The sequence below is a fragment of the Cavia porcellus genome, unplaced genomic scaffold (genome assembly GCF_034190915.1).
Source record: "Cavia porcellus strain 051 isolate PalLab524CR breed Dunkin Hartley unplaced genomic scaffold, mCavPor4.1 scaffold_26, whole genome shotgun sequence".
Taxonomy (NCBI): Eukaryota; Metazoa; Chordata; class Mammalia; order Rodentia; family Caviidae; genus Cavia; species Cavia porcellus.
In genome coordinates this window covers 39,677,733-39,698,417 of record NW_026947509.1, presented here as the reverse complement: position 1 = coordinate 39,698,417, position 20,685 = coordinate 39,677,733, and the positions used below count along the sequence as shown (strand labels likewise).

The 20,685-nt window shown below is 36.5% G+C and overlaps 1 protein-coding gene across 16 annotated transcripts in view; it reads right to left on the bottom strand.

Moving 5' to 3' along the window:
- The window catches only part of Dock10 (dedicator of cytokinesis 10), a 266,509-nt gene that overhangs the window by 149,499 nt on the left and 96,325 nt on the right, over positions 1 to 20,685 (bottom strand). For 12 of the 16 annotated variants that reach the window (XR_010043486.1, XM_063237241.1, XM_063237245.1 and 9 more), the window contains exon 2: positions 9,932 to 10,051. Coding sequence is in view for 15 of the 16 variants with exons in the window: in XM_063237241.1 (XP_063093311.1) it covers positions 9,932 to 10,051 (120 nt within the window). In the remaining variant the exon portion in view is untranslated. The remainder of the gene's footprint in view (positions 1 to 9,931; positions 10,052 to 20,685) is intronic. The other 4 variants (XM_063237242.1, XM_023567061.2, XM_023567063.2 and 1 more) reach the window with 1 other exon arrangement.

The following is a 20,685-nucleotide window of genomic DNA, read 5'->3' as shown; positions in this document are numbered from 1 at the left end:
TTTAGATCTTATTTAGATTTTGTATTTATAATTCATTTTAATTTCCTCCTTCAAGTTACTTCTCTTATGGTATTCAAAGAAAATCAGTAAACGATTGAAAGTTTGGGATAGAAGACTTACAGCCATGTCTAAATTGAGCTTTAGGGATTATGGCTGGATTCCAGTTACCTGGGGGATAACTTTGTTTCTTGTTGAGATAGAGAACTTAAGTTACATAGTGTTACTCATATGGCTTCTAGGGATTATTGCATATTATAATCCATTGAAAACATTATGGTTTTAAAAATCGAATTCAAAAATTTTCCGTATTACCATCATGAATTCATAGTAAATTTTTATATATAACATATTCAAGATTTTCTTCTTTATCTTTGTCTACCTGGACCATCCCACTACTCTCCTCTCTTTGAAAGAAATGGTTGTGCCAAAAACTCCAAGTCTGATGGAGAATACAGTAAAAAGAATCCCAGTCAAGCTGATAGGTGTACTATAAACCTATTGTCCCACTAAGATAACAAAATAAGAGTGAGTAACTAGTATAGCTTTTGAAAAATAGTAAGTTTCATGCTTACTTCAGTAGCACATACTTTAAGTAGAAAGTTTCACTAGTGCGGAATTAGGCTTTTAGGAACAATAGTGATTGGTGATGCCGTGGAGCAACAACAGAACCAAAAAACATAAACCAATGCTCATTTGCAATACAGGGATAAGGAATTTACTCAATTGGGGCTTTGAAAGCTGCCAAATCATGTATACAACGCCTATCTGATTTTATCTCTAATCAAGATACAATGTTGACTCTAGTAAATAAGAACTGTACTGCAGTTTAAATATTCTCATGAAATCATGGATAAATCTGGAACACTATTTAACAATATGTGCAGAGCTACTGCATAACTAACACCTTGTACAAAATACACACCGAATAGATAAAAATGTATATAAAATGCATTCCTATAATACACTACTGATCAATATCACTACTGCTCAGTTATCAATACTGAAGTATTTACTTAGAAAAGCAAAAGGCCTCTCTGAGGCTTCAACTTTAAAAATGGTGGCATTCTTACATTTATTTTTGATTTCTTTAATGTCTCTCTGTTAAAGCAAAAATAAACTGATCAAATGTGAAGTGTAACATTCATATTTTGAGGATATTAATATGGTTACAAAGAATTTCTTTTCTGAGAAATAGATGCTTTCAGACCACTACAAACTGCTTTGGCCACAACAGACTTCCTGTTCCTTTTTTATAGAACCTCGGTTGACAATTAGTATGGCTCAATAGCATGAAATAGATCTCAGACTGTTCTGGGACGCAGCCAAGCTCTTTTGATAGTACAAGTTGTACAAGGAGCTCACTGTCCAGAGATTGGGGTACTGGAAATAAAATTTGTCATAGGCCTGGTATTTAAAACTTCAGGTTTGTGACACTCAGACATCTAGGACTGAAGCTCCACTGCCTCTGGTTCCTTCTACCCTGCAGTGAGCAGTCTTTGTGGTTTGGTTGTGGTCACCATTCTGCTGGTTGAAGTGAATACAGATGACTTCAATACAAGGCTATGGGGGCCGTTTCTCCACTGGACAAAGGCTGCTATCAAAAACAAGGCCCAACGTCCTTGGGCTGAGGGAGCCTGCACTCACAGTATTATAGGCTGCAGCAATTCAAAGAGGGGGACAGAAATGAGGGTTGAAATGTAATCAATCAAGTCAACAGCCTAAGAGTGGAAACTGAACCCTCACATCAGGATCAATTCTGGCCCACACACCTGCTTGATAAGCAACGTTCCCCTAAATTCACCAGAAGAAGGCATTGTTTTTGCCTTTTATTCTGTTAGAGAAGTCACTTATATTACATTAGTTTCTTGAAAACCATTTTAAATATATTCACAAAAGTACTGCCATGATTTATCATTTATCTTTTAAATATACGAGAGTATCTTTTTAGTGCTTTTATTTTGTCTGAAGGAGAAGATCCCCGTTGTTTTGTTAAAAACTGGAAAAATGCTTAAACATCAAGAGAAATTATGCGTAACTGTCATGATCCAGTCAAGTCAAGCATGGGGACTCAACCATTATAGTATTTAGGTTTAAAAGTAGGGAGGAAGTTTAAGGTCACTATTGGAGTGGAAAACTACTGAGAAAGTCTTTTTTTTTTTTTTTTGTGACTCATTTTATCAGCTCCAAAATATTTCTCACTTCCTTCAAGGAAGTGAGGATAAAGCATTCCTTTTTAAAAAATGATTTTAGCTACAAATTTACAGAGTACAGCATGATAATTTGCAACATGTACGCAGTGAACAGTGATCAAATTACGATAGTTAGCATGTCTATCTCCTTAAATATCTGAAAGTTGGATTAATAATAATCATTGTGCATTCTGGGTATGGAGATACATGAGCACTGATGAGAACCAAGTGCTGCAATAATATGAAGCATAGGTTACTTGAGGATGACCCCATGGTGAGGACTCTGGGTATGTCCTCTGCACTATTCAGAAAGGCCCCAAGAAAAAGCCCCTTGGTACAGACACAGCCCCAGGAAGAGCAGTGGGCCTGAGACACTAGCTACCCCGCCACACCACCCTCTGTGCCTTTCCCGTAGGACAGCCCACCCCACATTCCTTCTCCCACACTGGGTGCAAGCCTGCAGGGCTCTTACGCATCTCAGAAAATAATTTTCCTTCCTTATTTCCAAATCGCAGATTTCATATAGGTGTCAGATTCTTTTGAAAGTCCCTGGTTTGTCCACCATACATTTTTTCTTTCCTGAACTCTATTATTTACTGTCTCTATGATGCTCGAAATCTAGTTTTACACCCAAAAACTATGCTGCTGATTAATCCAGCCAATCATTTTACAGGTAGGTTTTAGTGCACATAAGAAAACCACATGTTATCTATTTTGGGAATAAAATGTAACAATTAATGAAGTAAGCTTTGCTGTGCTCATTTGCCAAGTGCATTTCCATGTTTATATTCTTTAAATAATAAATTACTTGAATGTGAATGTGTGCTTTTATGACTTTTTGTATCCTTTTTCTGAATATCCATAACATCTTATCCTAATAGTTAAAAACCATTTTTTAAAACAAATAGGACCATCATTGAGATACAATCTATATGCCATAAAAGTTCTATTTTAAGGTATAGAATGCAGCAGTTTGGAATAGATTCAAAGTTGTGCAATCATTACCACTATTTAATTTCAGAACATTCTAATCAGTTGCCAAAGAAACTTATCCACTCACAGATGCTACCCATTTTCCCTTCTCCTCAGGTCCTGGTAACTACTAATTAATTTGTTTTCTGCTTCTATATATTTGCCTATTTTTTATTTGCGTATTTTTGATATGTCAAGAACCAGCCAATGTGGTTCTTGAGTCTCGCTTCTTTCACTTAGCATAATATACTCAAGTTCAGACCCAAATTGTAGCATGCATCATTTCACTGATTTTTATGGAGGAATAATCATATGCCTTGTATGGAAATGCAACAATTTGTTTACCCATTTACCAGTTGATGGACCTTTGAGTTGTTTCCATTTGAGAGCTATGCTTCTCTGAAAGGTCATGTACAAGTCTTTGTGTGTACTTACATTTCTTGGTAAAATTGAGTATGTGTTGCAGTCTCACTGACATGAAGTAAGCAGCTAGAGCTGCATCACTGTACTAGTGCTTTTCTAATGATATCATTCTCTGTGGAATTTAGGCAGTTAATGTTTCCTCCAAGGTGTATACCTTCTTTTTTTCTATGAAGCTCAAAGCATGCTATTTAGATAGAAATGAATAGCAGAAGTCAAGGCCCTTATGTGTGCTTTTTGTTCTGATGGTGGCTTTACATCCTTGGTCAACAGCCTTTCCATATGTTAGCTTTATTACTTGTAAATGAGAGGGATATTATAGTTTAGAAAGAATCCAATTCAACAAAGACTGTTACTTAGCTTTTAAATAGCAATTACAGCGTTCCTGCATAAACATTAAGAGCCATTGAAAGCCTGCTTTTCAGGCTCAGAAGCCATAGATTAAAATATGGTGAAATGCCTATAAAAAGTTAAGCTGTGTTGGAGAAGAAAAGGAAACCTGTGACCTTTCAGCTTTGCAATTTAACACATATTAAGATTTTCCAGCTTCCTCTCCTGGAATGACCCTTGAAGTTAAATCTGGAAGTCCCCAAATATTACTTGCTTTTTATAGCTAAAAGCATGCTATGGAAAGAGCAAGCCATTGGTATGCTATAAACTCTGCCATTCACTCAGTTTTACTAGTGACAATGACAATTTCAGGATGCTTCAGAGAGCTCTGGAACAGAATCTGAAAACATGTGAAGACTGACTTCCAAGAAATTATGTTACTGTTTGGGCCAGATGCTCAAATCATATGATATAGAATGTAGACTTTGAAAATGGCACTGTCCGGTGTCAGAAGTCCAATTGTTGAACTATATACACTGCTTCTTGTTCATCTTGTCACCTGGGAAATAACCATTTAGCTAACCAAAGTTAGTCTATGAAGCTAAATGAAAATAAGAGTTTTATAGGTGTGGGTGTTACTGAAGAACAAAGTATAATGTTCAGTATTCCCAGCTTTAGTTCTCTGAAACTATTCTACTTAAACTTTTTATACCTCTCAGAAACGATTTCACCTCTGACTTTCTGCATCTTTTGCACAGCAAGAAACTCATTTCTGGCTTTCTCATCTTTTGTTCTGCTAGTTTATAATAGTTTCTACTTAAGGAGAATCATTCAACAACATGATTCATTGTGTCCCTGAAACTGTTCTTTCTTTTCTCTCCTTATTTCACTGAGTCACACTTTGATGACTAAATGCTTTATTTTTGTTGGTGTAAGTTTCTATTCCCACCACATTAAGAAAGAAAAATGAGAAAAACAAGTCTAGTAGATGTAATAGTTGAAGGAGGGCGTGTTTGTGCAATGAATGCGTTAACAGATGAATAAACAGTGTTTCTACCTATTGAATCACTATGATGCAAGAAGGGCAGAAGTTTGTACAGTTTGGCCCCACAACCCACGTACCTGAGAAAGAACTTCTATCTCTCATCCCAAAATAAAAGAAGAGGCTTGTCTTTCAGTGCCCTTGACCTGGGAGAATATTTTAATTCAATGTTCAGCAACCTCTATTGAAACAGACAGTGTACTGAGTATTCAACCTACACATGTGGACTATCCTTTCTCTTCCCTAGTAACAGAAAACAAATGACCAGAGCACAAGTAAGAGAAACCAAGTGAGTAAGTACCCTGAAATGTTACAAGGAGGAAGCTAATATCTGCTGATGATAGCGAGGTACCAGGCCTGTAGCTGATGGAGTGAGTCAGTGCAAGGAGAGATCATGTTCTCAGTACTATTACAATAATATGTTTAATTGTACTGAAAAGAGGGACATATCATATCAATAATTATATTCTTCTTATCAAGTAAAATCATTTTTACTCAATTACTCTATCCTTAGGACTTTTTTTTTTTTTTCGTTTTTATCGGTACCAGGGATCGAACTCACGACTGCCTGCTTGCAAGGCAGGTGCTTATGCCGCTGAGCTAAATCCCCAGCCCCTAGGACTTTCTATTTTACATTTCAACAGTTTTCTTTAATCAGTACACATTTGCAAAATCTAATAATTACATTCACACACATTGGTACATGTATCGATCACATCTTAATGATTTTTACAATGGCCTTTTGGTTCCTTAAGACACTGAAATAATCTAAGTTGTGTTCTAAAATAATAACTTATGTTTATGAAAGATAATTAATGAATATTGATTTTCTACCTGCTGTTTGCCAAGTGCTGCTTTAGTTACTGGAAATCTCAATCAAGACAAAGACATTCTCACCCTGCTAGAGGCTATAAAAAGGCAATGGATCTTTCCAAGGAGTAACAAGCAGAGTGACAGGACGGAGTGCTTAGTGTCCAGGTGGGGCAATGTGAGTTGAAATTCAGGGATACATCTTTGAAGAGGTGACAGATGAAGTAAATCATGAGTGAAACAGGAGCAACTCATGCAGACTACACAGTGCGGAGAAGAGAAGATGACTTTGGCAAGTGTGACAAACAGAAAGAATTCAGGTATTCTTTGCAGTGATCCAGAAGACGGGGCTAGGGGATGAGGGTGGTTTCATCAGGAGCCCAAGGACTGGAACAATGTTGAGGATGTAGATTTGACTCCATAGACAATAAGAAGTCCCTAAAGTTTTAATCAGTGATGTGGCTTTATCTGACTTAAGTTTTAAAATATTTTCTCAGAGTACTATATGCAAATGAATCAAAGCAGAGGAGGAGGAGGAGGAGGGAGGAGGGAGGAAGGAGGAAGGAGGGAGGGAGGGAGGTGGGAAGGGAGGAGGTGGGAAGACTTTGGACATATCTATGCCACAAATGTGTTGGTAGTTTGGGGCAGCAGAGTGAACAGGGAAAGTCTTCCTGTAAGAACGCTGTCTTCATAAAAGAACAATCTCTATTTTGGTTTTGCAAGTGTCAGATACAATTCCTTTTCTTGGTATTTCTTAACCATAGCATTTTCAGCATTCTTATTTTGCACCCATATTAGTGCACAAGCCCCTGGTGGAGTCCTTGCTTTTCTTGTCATTCTTCCTCACTTGGGAAATGCTGTTATATATTCAGCACCTTGTGGGTGCTGAATAAATATTGATTAAACAAACCAGCAATGAATCATGTCTGCCGCAAGTGTGGATGCTTAAAAAGTGAAAACACTGGAGCGAGCTGCAGTCTCCAACCTTCAGAGTGAAGAGTGGATTAGCAAAATTGGTGGAGCGGTGCAGAAGTGGGAATGGCTCTTCCTTTTCTCTTGCAGTGCCTTGGGCATGACATGGTCATTTTATCATCACTTCCCATTGGCTGAGTGGAACCAGTCCACACACACACATTCCAGGGACTGCTTATCCGCTGCTCAAGGAGAAGCCAGGGACATGATGCACTTCGTAGGTGTGTGGATGCTTTCTGCTGATCAGCAAGAGCCCTAACTGTGATACAGGCTTTGGGCAAATAGACACTGTCAGAAAAATGAACAGAAGTGTTTACGCTCCATAAGACAAGAGGGAAAGTCAAAAGAAGTGCAGTTGTACTGCATAGCAGGGATCATCTCACCCTTTTTTCAGAGGATCAGAAACTACTCTTTTAGGGCTATGTCTCTCTTATAGCTACTGCAACTCTGGGATATGTGTCATGAAAATATCTTCGGTAAATGATTGGACACCAGTGCTTAGACAAAACTTTGCTTATGGATGCAGAATTTGAAAATTATTTCCAAGTATTACAAGATATTAGTTTTTTCTCTCAACTACTTAAAAACCCAATTCTTATACAAAAATAGGCAGTAGGCTCTGCAGGGGCTCTAGTTTATTGAATCATATTCCATAGAGTAAAAAAGGAGAAAGATGTGTCTGAATTATTTGAAAATTGACAATTTTGTGCATCTGTAATATTAGACATATTTCTTTGTAAATACCTTATTGCAAATTGAAATGTAGTCATTTGTACGATATGACTTTTTGATAATAAGGATCAGGTGGCATCAAATATCTCTTCAGCATCTACTAATTGGGAGCTACTCTCCCAGCTGGCCCCAGGCTTTCTCTAAGCATTGCTCTAAGTTCTCCATACAGAGGATAGATGAACTGTTAATGTTACACCAATTCATTTGGTTGCCTTGAAATACTCTGGTGACTTGCCTCTTGCATTTAAAATAAGATGCAAATGCCTGATTTTGTCCTTGCTTAATCTCATCTGTGACCATTTCCTCTGTTCAGTCATCTCAATCTTCAATTGGAGAGCTCTCTGGGGCTTTGAATCAGCTGCTCCTTAGCTGGAAACAGCCCTTCACGCGAGGACAGAGCGGCTGGTCCTCCTTAAGAATTTGGAACTCAGCTCAAATGTTGCCTCACCAGGGGCCATCCTGGACCACCCAGCCAAATCAGTTCTTCCCCCAATCAGTTTCCATCACATTCCCCAGGTTTGTTTTTATTCTAGAACTGGTCTTTACTAGAATTGTCTTATCAATTAATTCTTTAAACTTATTTTCAAACAATTATCTCCAGTAGAACAGGGCAATTTCTGTCTAATCACAGCTACAACACCATTCTTAAAATAATGCCTAACATTCAGCATTAAACATTGCATCTTTGTTTCTCTAAGGAGGAAGACAAATAGAGGTGTGTGTCCTAGAATGGTGGTTTTTAGAACTGTGGTAGTATTTTATTCCACAGGGGAATGAGAGACAATGTGCAGGGTGGGCTGGGCTGGGCTGGTGGTGGGAAAGACTATATACAGCTTTGAGAAAAGAGGAGTAGGTTTTGAAGAAAACTTCGGGCTAAGTTAAAGCATTTGCACTTCATTTTGAAGGCAAAGAGAAGCCACAGGAGGGTTTAGCAGGCATAGAATAAAATAAGCAGTGTATCTGTTAGGCATTGAGAAGAGAAAGCAGTATGTTATTATAGGCTCTGTCTACACTGCTGGAGATGGCAGTGGTCAGAGTACTCAGAAAAAATTTGTAACTTCAGTGATCATGAAGAAATGTCAAAAACTGAAATTACATTTTGTACAAATGCTACCTCTTTCTGCACCTGTCTCCTTTCTTTTTTAATCTGGACATCCTTGAGGTAGCACCTAACAACAGAGCCAGAGAGAAAGATGCCCCATGCAACATGAATTTTGGTGTACTTTGGCAGGAAAAGGCTGTTTGGTGGGCTTATTTTTCAGTCTCAGACATGAAAATGAGGATGTGGAATTAAAAAAAATAAAAGGGTGTTTAACTTCAGGCTTGCAGTTCAGACTTTCGTGGCCTGCCTGATCCAACCACGGAAGTGAGATTTCTGCAGAAGATAAGCCTCTCTGAAAATGTGTCAGTGTGAGATGGAAGCCATCTAAACATTTAAAAATCAGATTGGAAGAGTTATTTTTCTTATGTGTCAATCCACCTTTCTTCCATTATTCTTCATATTTGGAACACAAAAGCATTAGCCTCCCTCTGTACCTTCTTTATCATGATTCCACAGAGCGGTGAAAACAACCCTTCAGAAGTCAGAAACAAAATCTGTCACACAGATGAGAGATGCAACCAAAGTTTGAAGCTGTTTGAGAGCCCTGATACAACGCTCTTTGACAGAGGTGTCCACAGACTAGGCCTGTATTGCAGAGTTATCCCCAAGCTTCCTCTTCATCTACTACACAAGGTGAAGTCAGTGCTACCAGGGACTTCTTTTCTTTTAAGGGAAAACAAAACAAATAAAATGAACAGGAAAAGTTATCAACTGCCCTTAGAGATTTTGGCTTGCAAATGTCCATATTCATTAACAATGTTAAAGAGTTTAAGGTGATCACAAACAGTACATGGTATGTTTGGCGCATCATCTGTACATTTATTGTTTCTGTCTCCAAAATGAGTGCCCTTTTTATTCATAGTTTCCGCTTCTTCGAAACATCCTCTGTCACTGTTCACAATCTTTCCATGAAAGTATTCTTGTTGATCTTTATTTGCTCTCAAAGCCTCAAAATCTTCTAATTAAAGGCCAGGCATGATTAAAGGTAATTTTTAAGAATTATATCTTTTGTGCTACTAGATTCTGGCTTTTTTCACTTGGTTGGATTTTGCTGTTTGGCAGCAAATTAGAAATGGCCTGAGAGAGGAAATGCTCTGTGAATCCAGAGAAGGCAGCAGAGTGGTTAGACACATGGATGTTGGCTGGGGCAAGAGCACCAGCCGGAACCTCACAGCACCCTGCACTGCTGCTGTCCCCTGGGGCCACTGTCTCTCTGAGCCTCTACCCTCCCACCTGGAGAGGCCAAGGATATCTCCTACTGCTGGGTGGTAGGTGCAGAAGGGACATTTTCTGAATCTAGAAGTAAGAATACGATCCAATTTGCAGGGTCCTCCTAAACTGAGATGGCTTGAGAAGACTTACCGAGAAGTCATCACTGGGGAAGAACAGGAGGTCTTTAAGAGGATAGTCTTGGTGGGTCTTTTCAAGTTCCTCAATGACAGTTTCATAATCCAAAGGCTCAAGAAGCCTGGGCTTTTCCTGCTGTGCAGAAAAAATTGTTAGTCACTTATAATATCATCTCATTTCTCTATATCCGGTTCATTTTTTAGTTGGCGCATTAGCTATTTTTTATCCATATATGTTAGTACATAGTGATTCTACTCTTGCTGTAGGGAATAGGCACTTGTACACAATACATTTTAATTCATTTTTCATCTCCTGTATCTCTTGGTCCCCTTTGCTTTTGCAAAATGTCCAACAGTCCATTTTATATTACTTTTTATTTTATTCTTTATTTTGTTGATATTTTGGGTTTCTCATATAAGAGAAGTCTTTTGATATTGCAACAGTCTTTCCAACAAAGTCACCAAGACTCCAGGGATTAGGGACAAAATCAGACCACTATTCTTTTATTTTGAGATCTGAAGTAATGTGAGGAGACTCTGAAATACAAGACATTCAGGCTGTTGGCACCAAGTCCCCTAGGTGTTCAGTATCCTGCTGGTCACATTTTTAGGAAAGATTTTTTTTTTTGTGAACTTGGCCTGTTTTTACCTACTATAGTGTAATGATGGTCATCATCATTTTTGTTGAATTAAGTACTTCTCTGTGAGTCCTAGTTTGATCAATTTAGAAATCTTGGCACTCTGTTGGCAGTCAAAATACCACAGGCTGTCTTAGTTGTCACTGAACATGGACTGATTCCTTTGCTATAAGCCTTTTTGTCTCTACAGAGAGAAGTGGGGTCAGCTCTAACACAACTGAGTGACAAAACTTACACACAGACACACACACACACACACACACACACACACACACACACACACACACACTGTGATGACAAAAGGCAAGTCTGAAAAAGACCCGGATAATCATACAACATTAAAACCCTGAACCCAAGAGGAAACACACTCCCACCAGAGAAGCCTTTCATAATGCCAAGAAGCAAATGTTCAAGGGGAAGATGGGATTGTATCGTTATAGGTAAGAGGTGTTCCTCCAAACTGTAGGTAAATCATGAAATGAAAAAAAGGATTGGCTTGAACAAAGCAGAACAAAATCTTGCAAAACAGAAATCCAATCTGAGTCCCCTAATCATTTAATGAAGTATTTATGGAAGTTTAATGATAAAAGATGGTCTTTTCTTGGATGGGGATAAGGGGACTCGTAGAAGCTTGAGGCATCATGCAGTTTGGATGGTAAAGTGAAGTTGCAAATGGAAAAATATTTACTTTCTCATCTTAGTGACCACAACAGAAACTTTCTACAGTCTCCGACCTTGCCTCTTCTCCATACTCGGCAAAATAAAATACACAGACTTAGCTTTGATTTAGATCTAGCTTCTAGGCCTCCTTTGGAAGATCTGAGTACAAAGTTCCTCAAACTTTCATTGACATTTTAAAAATTGCTAATGGACTACTCAAAGAAGCTGTCAATATTTATTTGATGATTTTCCAAATATAAAAAAATAAACCAAACAAAACATGAACCCAGTGGGCCAATGACAAAGATACTCTATGCACTTTCTGCATTAAAAAGAAAAATCATAAATGCTTAAGTAATCTGAGGGCAACATAAGGTGAATCTTCTCTCGCTAGAAGGGCCCTTTAAGTAAAGTGGCTATATTTAGCAAATAAAAATAAATAAATTCACAAAATATTTGAAGAACAGAAAACATTTAATTGCTCAGCACAGTCTGGTTAGTGGAAGATGGAGAAGTTGGAAGTGGAAGTCATTGAGGCACAGTGCCATAACTTTGATAATTAAAGTAAGTCTTTTTATTTACTACATTTTGATATTATTAGTCTTTTTAGAGTTTTTTAAGTTCTAATTCTTTATTTCCCTGGCAAATTTAATTCCAATGATCACAAACTGATAGCTCAAAAGCCAAATGCAGGTTCCAGATGTTTGGTTTGGTGACTTTTTTTATTTTGTTTTAAATTGACTTTGACTTATTTAAGAAACAGCATCTCACTCTAGTTTAGCTACAGCTCTTTGTGGTTTTTATTCTCACCCTGTCATAGCCCATATTTATTACCAACTGCCCCTGACAGGCCTCAGAGTTTGAAATACTTCATTTATTCTGGAAAGTATTTTTCCTAAAAAGAATATATATCCATGAAATGTGACAATTATTAAAAATATGTACAGTGCATTCCTATCAGGAAGTTCCTATCTCTGCCATGGATCTGGACATTCATGTATCTGGACATTTCCTTGCTCTCACCAACCTTTCTTTGGCTTAAGCACATGATGCCCTTCGGCATTTGCTGCAGAACCTGCGATGTGGCTATTGACTCTTCTCTCTTGTCTCCTTCCTGACTCCAGTGTGAGTATGACAGTGTGACTTTAAAGGAAATGACTTAAGAATGTTTTGAATGGCCTTACACAATCTGTCTCTTATTCTTTTTAAATTTATTTCTCAGTCCCAAACTTGAGCATTAATTAAGAAGGAGAGAAAATCTATCAAAGAAGATTTTTTCTAGCGACCTAAGTTCTATAATTAAGCCAACCAGAGCTCCCAAGACAAAGATTATTGATAAACAGAGAAACTAAATCTTAAGCTTTCTTTGGTCTTACCAATAAAAGATAAAGCCTGCATGTATCTGTGGGAAGACATAGTTTATGTATTTATCGCAAGCTATGGCATGTGATCCAATTAACAAATTGTATTTATTAGAACTTTTCTGGGGTTATACTGACAAGAGGATCCAAAAGCTGGCATATCTGCTCTATAAATTTGATCTCAGGATAGAATAGATTAGCAAAATTATCTATCTTTTTAAGGATCTTATTAACTAATGTAACATTCAAGACACTCAACATGTCATAATTTTGTGGATATGAAGTTTGATAAGAAAATAACATTGATATATTCTATGGCACCCAGAAATTGGGTTTGACAAAGCTTGCCACAAAATATTTCTGTATGTGTAAAGGCATGAATCCAGGCTACCCAACCAGTAACTTCCTTCCTGGAGGAAGGAAGATGTGTCTTCAGAGTTTTGGTCACAGAGACAGAGGCTTACAAGAATGGTGGGATCAGTTCATTTCTCGCTACTTCTCCTTGCAGAAACATTGAGAACTGAGTAGCATTGATTTACAGTTTTAACAAGGGTTGAGTTGTCCTTTTTGAATTTAATGTGCCTATTTCTTTTGGAAATGCACCAACTGGGAGAAAGTATGTGCCAAGATTAACCTGAAATGGACTGGGTTTTTACAGTGCTTTTTACTCTTACTTGCTCTCTCTCAAACAAGTAATGAATTTTATTAGATATTCTAAAGTCACTGTGCACAAGAAATGGCACCCACCAGTACCTGTTACTACCCAGCAGGCTGATGCTGCACCACATGTTAATGGCCCCCATTCTTCTTAGACAGTACTAAGAGATGTGTTTGATTTAGTTCCCTCAATCCACAGCTCTCTTCCAAATCAACTTCACAACAGAAGAATGGGCTCCTGTCACAGAAACAAAAGTGCTTTTTTTCCTGCACTTATTCCATGACTTCTCATGGAATTCCAATACTCTCTAAGCCATGGAGGGGTGAAGCTGCTATCCTGGTAATAGGTTGGTTGCCAAGACATTCAGTTAGCTTGAAATGAGCAGACTGCTTGCCTTAGCTAGATTCTAAAATCAAGAGCATAGTATTCCACTGCAAAGATCTAAGTGACTTTCATCATTATAATGCAAGATCAAATAGCAGAAGAAATAATGGTGAAAATAATATGCATTACCACCCTAGATCTTTCTCCAGAAGTGCAATCTAAGTAAAAAAAAAAATACCCCAGATTCCCATGACTTGTTCAGGAAAGTCCAAAGTGTAAGGAAGAGTATGATCATAAGTTTTCTGTGTACAGGACCAAATCATATATTCTATAGCCATAGCCCTATGCTAGGTAAATGTAGGCATGATAATAACATCCCTGTACTTTGGTTTCTGCATCTGTAAAATGGTTTGTAGTGACGACTTCATAGAACTAAATGAGGTAGCACTTCTCAGATATGTACCGTATCTACTTTTAAAATTTTATTTTAGGCTTTGGGTTTAGCTCAGCAGCATAAGGGCCTTCCTTACAAGCATGCAGTTGTGAGTTCAGTCCTCGTTATCCCCCCCCCAATGATTTTAAAGAGGAAAAAAACAGTAAAAAAGATACAAAATTTCAAAGCATAGTAGGAGAGTAACAATGTCAATACATTGCCCATTGTTATCTTCAAGATAGTTGTTCATGTTAAAAGATAAAGGCATGAAAAATTGATCCAAGAATATAAATGTAAAACTTTCTTTTTAGTGAAGTAATAGAAATTAGTAGTATAACTATCTAACATATCTATACACACAATATATATGTATATATTTATTTTTCCTTTTCCCTTCCAAGACATGAACCACATTTATTGTATTCACTTCCTAAATATGAAATTGACAAAAGTTGAGGCTTTTACATTTTCACCAGTCATAGACTGCACAAAGCAGTACTGTAAATTTAATGTGTATAAAGAGCAAAAGGTAGGAACTCAATAGACCAGTGTTGGCCAGTTAATTTTATATCTTTACATTCAGATCCAGGAATTTGTTTTTAGGATTATATCTTAAAGAAACAAACACAAACATATAATCCAAGATATATATTATCATTTTATAATCACTGGATATTAAAGCAACACCGAGAATCCACGTCACTCCATCACTAAGAAATCAACTAATAACAACAAATGCTGGAAAGGCCAAAATAAATCCTTGTTAGTAGGAGTATAAATGGATACAATCACCATGGAAATCAGTATGAAGGTTTCTTTAAAAACTAAAATCAGATATTCCATTTGACTCAGCTATTCCCCCTTCTAGTTATCTTTCCAAAAGAGTTAAAAAATCATATCAAGGGACATCTACATACCAATGTTTATACCAGCACAATTTATGATAGCTAAGTCCTGGAAACACCTCACATGCTCATCAATGAATAAATGACTAAAAAAAGTGGTTTTTATATATGATGGAGTACTATTCTGCCATAAAGAAGGATATACTTGAGACATTTTTAAGGTAAACTGATGTACCTTGAGACCATGATTTTAAGTAAAATAAATCACACATGGTTTAAACATTGCATTGTTTCTTTAGTGTAAGAAACCCATGGATAAATAAGGAGCCAAAGGGAGGACAGATGCTGGGAAGTAGGCAGAACATTTCCAAATGAAAGAGTAAACAATGAAAGGGGAGGATAACGGGAAGGAAGGGAAGGGTGATTTTTAAAGGAGTATGGAAGGAAAAAATGGAACAAAGTTTTGGTTTTTTTTAAGGGGGGAAGAGAAGAGGGCTTCAAGGGAGGAAAGGAATGGGGAAAAAAGAACTAGATATACTTCATAGAGGTACAAATTCCCTATGATGACTGTGATCACTATATATTAAAAACACATACTAATAATTAAAAAAAAACAGAATAAATACATTCACCACCATCCAGGGAGGATAAGGAAAAAAGGAGGCAGGTTAGTGAAGACATGAGAGCTGCTATTCCAGAGTGGCTAATAATTTTCAGAGAACCATGTGTAGTGGAGAAAGAAACAATGTTATAACAAGCTTTGGGAAGACTTTGCAGTTAGGTTAGAGATTGGAGTAAATCAATAAATAATTGTTCAGTACAAGCCAAAAACTCTACAATTTTTCAGTGAAATTAGTTAACTCACAATGTTTTATATATGATTGGTTTTTAGGGAAGAAACCTGAGGACAGTGGGGTACTTAATCAACATACCAAGCATTGCTACGAAAGGAAAGGGCACTGTACCAGAAGAAGAGATGCTCGAGGTGATTTTGACAATGGATCTAGATTCATGCACATTATGGCATTAGGGTTCAAATCAGAAGATTAAACCTCTAAAGGGTAGTCAGGTTGAAAGGATACAGGTAGGGAAAATGGAATATAATAAGTCATACAAGTTAAGAAACAATTAAGAAATTGAAGTATATCAGTTCTATAAAACTATTCACATCTTTTAAGCTGGGCTTTTGGAAGGTTATAGTAAAACCATAAAATGCACACATACTCTTATTTAATAAAAATGGCAATATTGTACATCAGAATGATTATATAAGATTTTAAAACTTTAAGGAAAAAGATGACATAGATTCAAAGATTATCAATTATATTTGAATAGTATTATAATATTCAGGGTTTTGTTATTTAGATTTTTCCATCTTTTTCTATAATGAACATGAATTGCTTTCATCATGGTGAAAAAAACAGACTTGGTTTCTCAAAATCATCACGTCTTCATCAAAACAATGATCAGTTATTTGATTTTAAAATTGTTTGCCCTTTGAAAACTTACCAGAGTGAATCTAGATATACCACAGTGGGAATTTGCAGAGAAATTCAACCATTAAGACACTAAAGAGATTATGAAAAAAAGGATCACAAATAACTTGGGAACAGAGTGAGGGAATAATTACAGACTAGGAATGTGGTTCCAGAAATAATGTTAGCAAAACAGAGAAACATAATTAGGAATTTAGTAGCCAAAGTCTTCTTGACTTTGTAAGGAACCTAAAGGATCTGGTGACAAACACCGATGTGCAGTGTTGACTGGTAAAGGGTGGGAAGCCAGAAACTGTAGCAGGAAGTTCAGAATCTTTTACCTACCAGGTCAGACTGGAAAAGTCACCTGAGTCGTAGCTGATGTTGATCTAAGTGAATAACAAGGGCAATATTGTATAAATCAAGGAGATGATGATTATGAAAGTGAAGTATCAGATAAATGTAGACTTGTCATTATTTGAAAGTGATTGAAAATTATTCTACATATTTTAACTCCAAGCTTATACCAAAGCCAAGTCAAATCAACCAAATAACACCAACTACACTAACTTCACATACCTGAAACTCTCCTGTATGCTTTTGTAACAATTATCCAAGTTTTCTGTAAAAACTCTGATAATAATGATGCAAGAAAAGCAAAAGAGGGAATAATGTAAGAGAAACAGTGAACTTTTTTAAAAAGCAGAGAAGCAGCATCTCCTCTGTGTCTCTCCTAAATCAAGTGGACCTATCCTGACAGGAAAAAGGAAAGCAATCTATTTCATTCTTAATGAAAGTTGAAATTTCATTAACAGTGAATGAAAATTGAAATTGTATGTTTTCCTTCAGATACAGCCCAGAAAATGCTTTCATATATTTATACTTTCAGATCAAAAGAAAAGTTTAGGATTTGTTTGCTCTTAAACCTATCAGCTTCACAAATGGAAATATCTAGAGATCAGTATTGGAAATGCTTAGGATTTCTGCAGTGGAAAGTTGACAGAGTTTATCAGGGCTGGGAAACTGCTTAGGAAAGTGGTTGGTAGACTTAGGAGGGGGGGACAATCTCTACAGAAAACCTCTTGTATTTGGGGGTACATAATTGGGTTGTAAATTTTAAATATAATTAGGGGAGGTCCTTTGTTACTGACTATTGGGGTCACTCTAGTCCTGTTTATCTGAGTGAGTTACTATTGGTTCCCCTTTTCAGAAAAACTCAGTCTTTCCAAGAAACACTGTGAAAGTACATTTTATAACCCAGCTTTGAAAAGTGTTATGATCTTTCCGTGACATACAAGATGCCATCTGAGATGCTATCTGTGATGCTAAGACTCCTTCACTCTTCAATCACCCTTGCCATTTCTAGTCACCTGAATCTTTTTTCTTAGTTTTAATATGTGCAACAAAATTAATTCTACACAGTATCAGATATAGGATTACTTCTGTGCCCTTCTTCAGTATGCAAAATTCTTCATCCCGCTCAGTGACACAGAAAAACCAACAAAAATAGATATTTATTTTGGGGCCAATAGTGCAGGCTGCATTAAAGCATGAAATTATAATTATTTAAAAGTTCTCTTTAGGCCTTGGCATACAGACAAGGAAATAGGGTCTTTAGTGAGAGCCTAAAAAGAAATCCCATCTTGAGGTCTCTAAAAGAACTGAGAAACAATGTAAGTATTAACTGATATCCATGTTATCAAGATCACTGATTACATTTCTTAGAAGAAACAAAATATCTAAATGACACATGGGTTCTTTAAACCCTTACATAATCCAGTACCCTTTGACCTTAGTGTACTTGGAATGGAACCAACCTCCACACATTTTGTGTTTAAAATAAATGAGATGATCAGAGAGTCTGTGCAGCTGGACCCATGGCTCCAGCTGTCAGCCTGTGATCACATGACAGATTTAATTTAGCCTTTCATCAGAGGGAGTTTCTCTGGACAACTTCTCAAGTGTCTGAGCTTCAGAAAACAAGACAAGCTTTTTTTTTTTTTTTTTTTTTTTTTTTTTTTTTTTTTTTTTTTTTACCAAAAAGGAAATGATAAAGAAAGGAATAAGCTATTTTATGCTGACCTTTTAACCTTTTCTCTGTCTTGAGCCAGTGTTTCATGAGAATGGAAAAACACTAAGGAAATCATAGTTAAGAATTGGACAGCTGGTCAAACTCAGATTAAGCCGAGTTTGGAAATGATTCCCTTGACAGCATGGATTGCATAGAAATCATCCAGTAACAATCTTTAAAAGACAGTTTATTTTAGTAAAATAAATCAAGATAAAGTATAAAGTCCTTTGAAAATATAAGTAATATATATGTAATATATATATAAAACCATGATTATGAGGGATAATTCATCATATTCAATACAAACATTACAGCTAGAAAAATCAGAATTTTGTTAACTCTTACTGAAAATTAGGAAACCAAAGACAAATAAACTTTATAGGATTTTTTATGTAAGATATACTCTTCAATTGAATTGATATTTTTTCAACTTTGTTTTGTTTTTAGGGAACTATGAGTCTATTCGTATCTTGGTATTATGTCCAAAATCACACATTTTATATAGCAAATGAAAATTAAAAAAAATAAAAGTGGTCACTTCTCTGTATAATGTTAGTACTTAAAAAGTAGTAGGAAATATCCAAGAAGATCTAAATCAAATTAAATTACATGTCTCATTTAGCTTTCTAGAAGTACTTGAAAGATAATAAATATCATTAAAATATATCACAACCCAATTACAATGCTGCCTGACATTGGAGAAATTAATGCCTTAGAGAAAACTGCAGGGAGCTTTTAATTTGTACAAGGTCTGTGATGAAAGCTGCCACCAGTTTAAACTTCCGAGACTATTTCAGGACTTCAGCAGTCACACAAACTGTCACTCACATGTCAGAAGGTGACTGCATGCAAGAGTACACATGCACACATACATGCCCCACATACCAAAATGTAAGTAGTTCAGTCCATAGTATGTATCCTGTACTTTCAACCAATCTTTCTGTCATATTAATCTGTTCTTTTATCCCCTTTACTCTCTGTCGCCATTAGAGATTGCATATGAGTCATAATTCTTTTTGTTTGTTTTTTAATCAACCACTATGACTCTTTTTAGTAGTAGTATTTTAATTTCCTTACCAAGACTTCTCTGTCCATTTCTAAAAGGACTGGTTTTGGCAGTCTGATTATTAAAAGGGTTCTGCTCTGTTGTGGTCAAGGGTATGTGACCTCCATGAGGCCCATTCAACTATTCCCTCCAGAACTTTGAGTCCTGAGTGGAAGGATGCAAAAATTCAGAAAAGGATTGAAATGTGTTCATTTCTGGGTTTTTGCTCTCATAAGACCATTTACTGTTTTCACATATCGAGACCATGCTGATTCCTACACTTCTCCGAGATGCTGTAAATCCATTTTCAGTTCTTTCCCAGCCCTGTCTCCCAATCTTGTCTTCTGTTCCTTTCTCTGGGTTCCACTTATTTACTAGAATAACATTTTAATTCTTGTAACTAAAGAAATCTATTGCCATATATTACAAATAATAGCACCTACAATAAAACACTATGGTTTCCTCAGTTTATGTTTATTTAGATTTTAATGACATGAAAGATATTTTGTAGCCAGTGAGTCTGTCTCTCACATGTAGGAATTTAGGTTTAATAAATTTATAATAGAGCTGCATCCCAATACCATCTCATTCTGTAAAATAGACGGCATCATGCTTCCTGGGGTGGGGAACCTACTGACTTTTGGTTTCTAAGATGATACACTAAGTGCAGCCCTATCTGTAATTTCCCATTAACACTAACACATTCAACTCATCAACTTTCCAATGACATCAGAACATTACATAGTCAAAAATGAGTTTATGGTCATATTTCTTTTCAGTGGTGACAGTATCACATGCTCTAATTTTGCTCACCATAAAAAGTACTTTCTTCACTTGGATGTGCTGGCAGATCCCTACAGTGTGTGACAAACAATGTATCTCTAAGCCATTCACAGTTCCTAGTCACTTTCCTTTAATCTGTCTTTGTCATCTGAAAAGTCAAAATTGCTTGGTTATATTAAAATAATTTATGCTTGTTTGCTCATAGAAATAGCAGTCCTACCAAAAGTGTAATAATAGTAACAACAGTGACCACCATTTTAAATAGCGTAGTCCATAAATGTTAATAATAGCTATTTCTACTACTGCTGTAATGATCAACAGCAAGAATCCTGGTATGCTTTCAATATTTTCTATTATTTAATACCTACATTAATCCCAAAAGAAAGCATCATAATTTGGGGGTATGTGCATGTGTGTGAGTATGCATGTGTATTGATAGGTGAGAAAGTTTGGATTCTGAAGACTTGCCTAGAAATC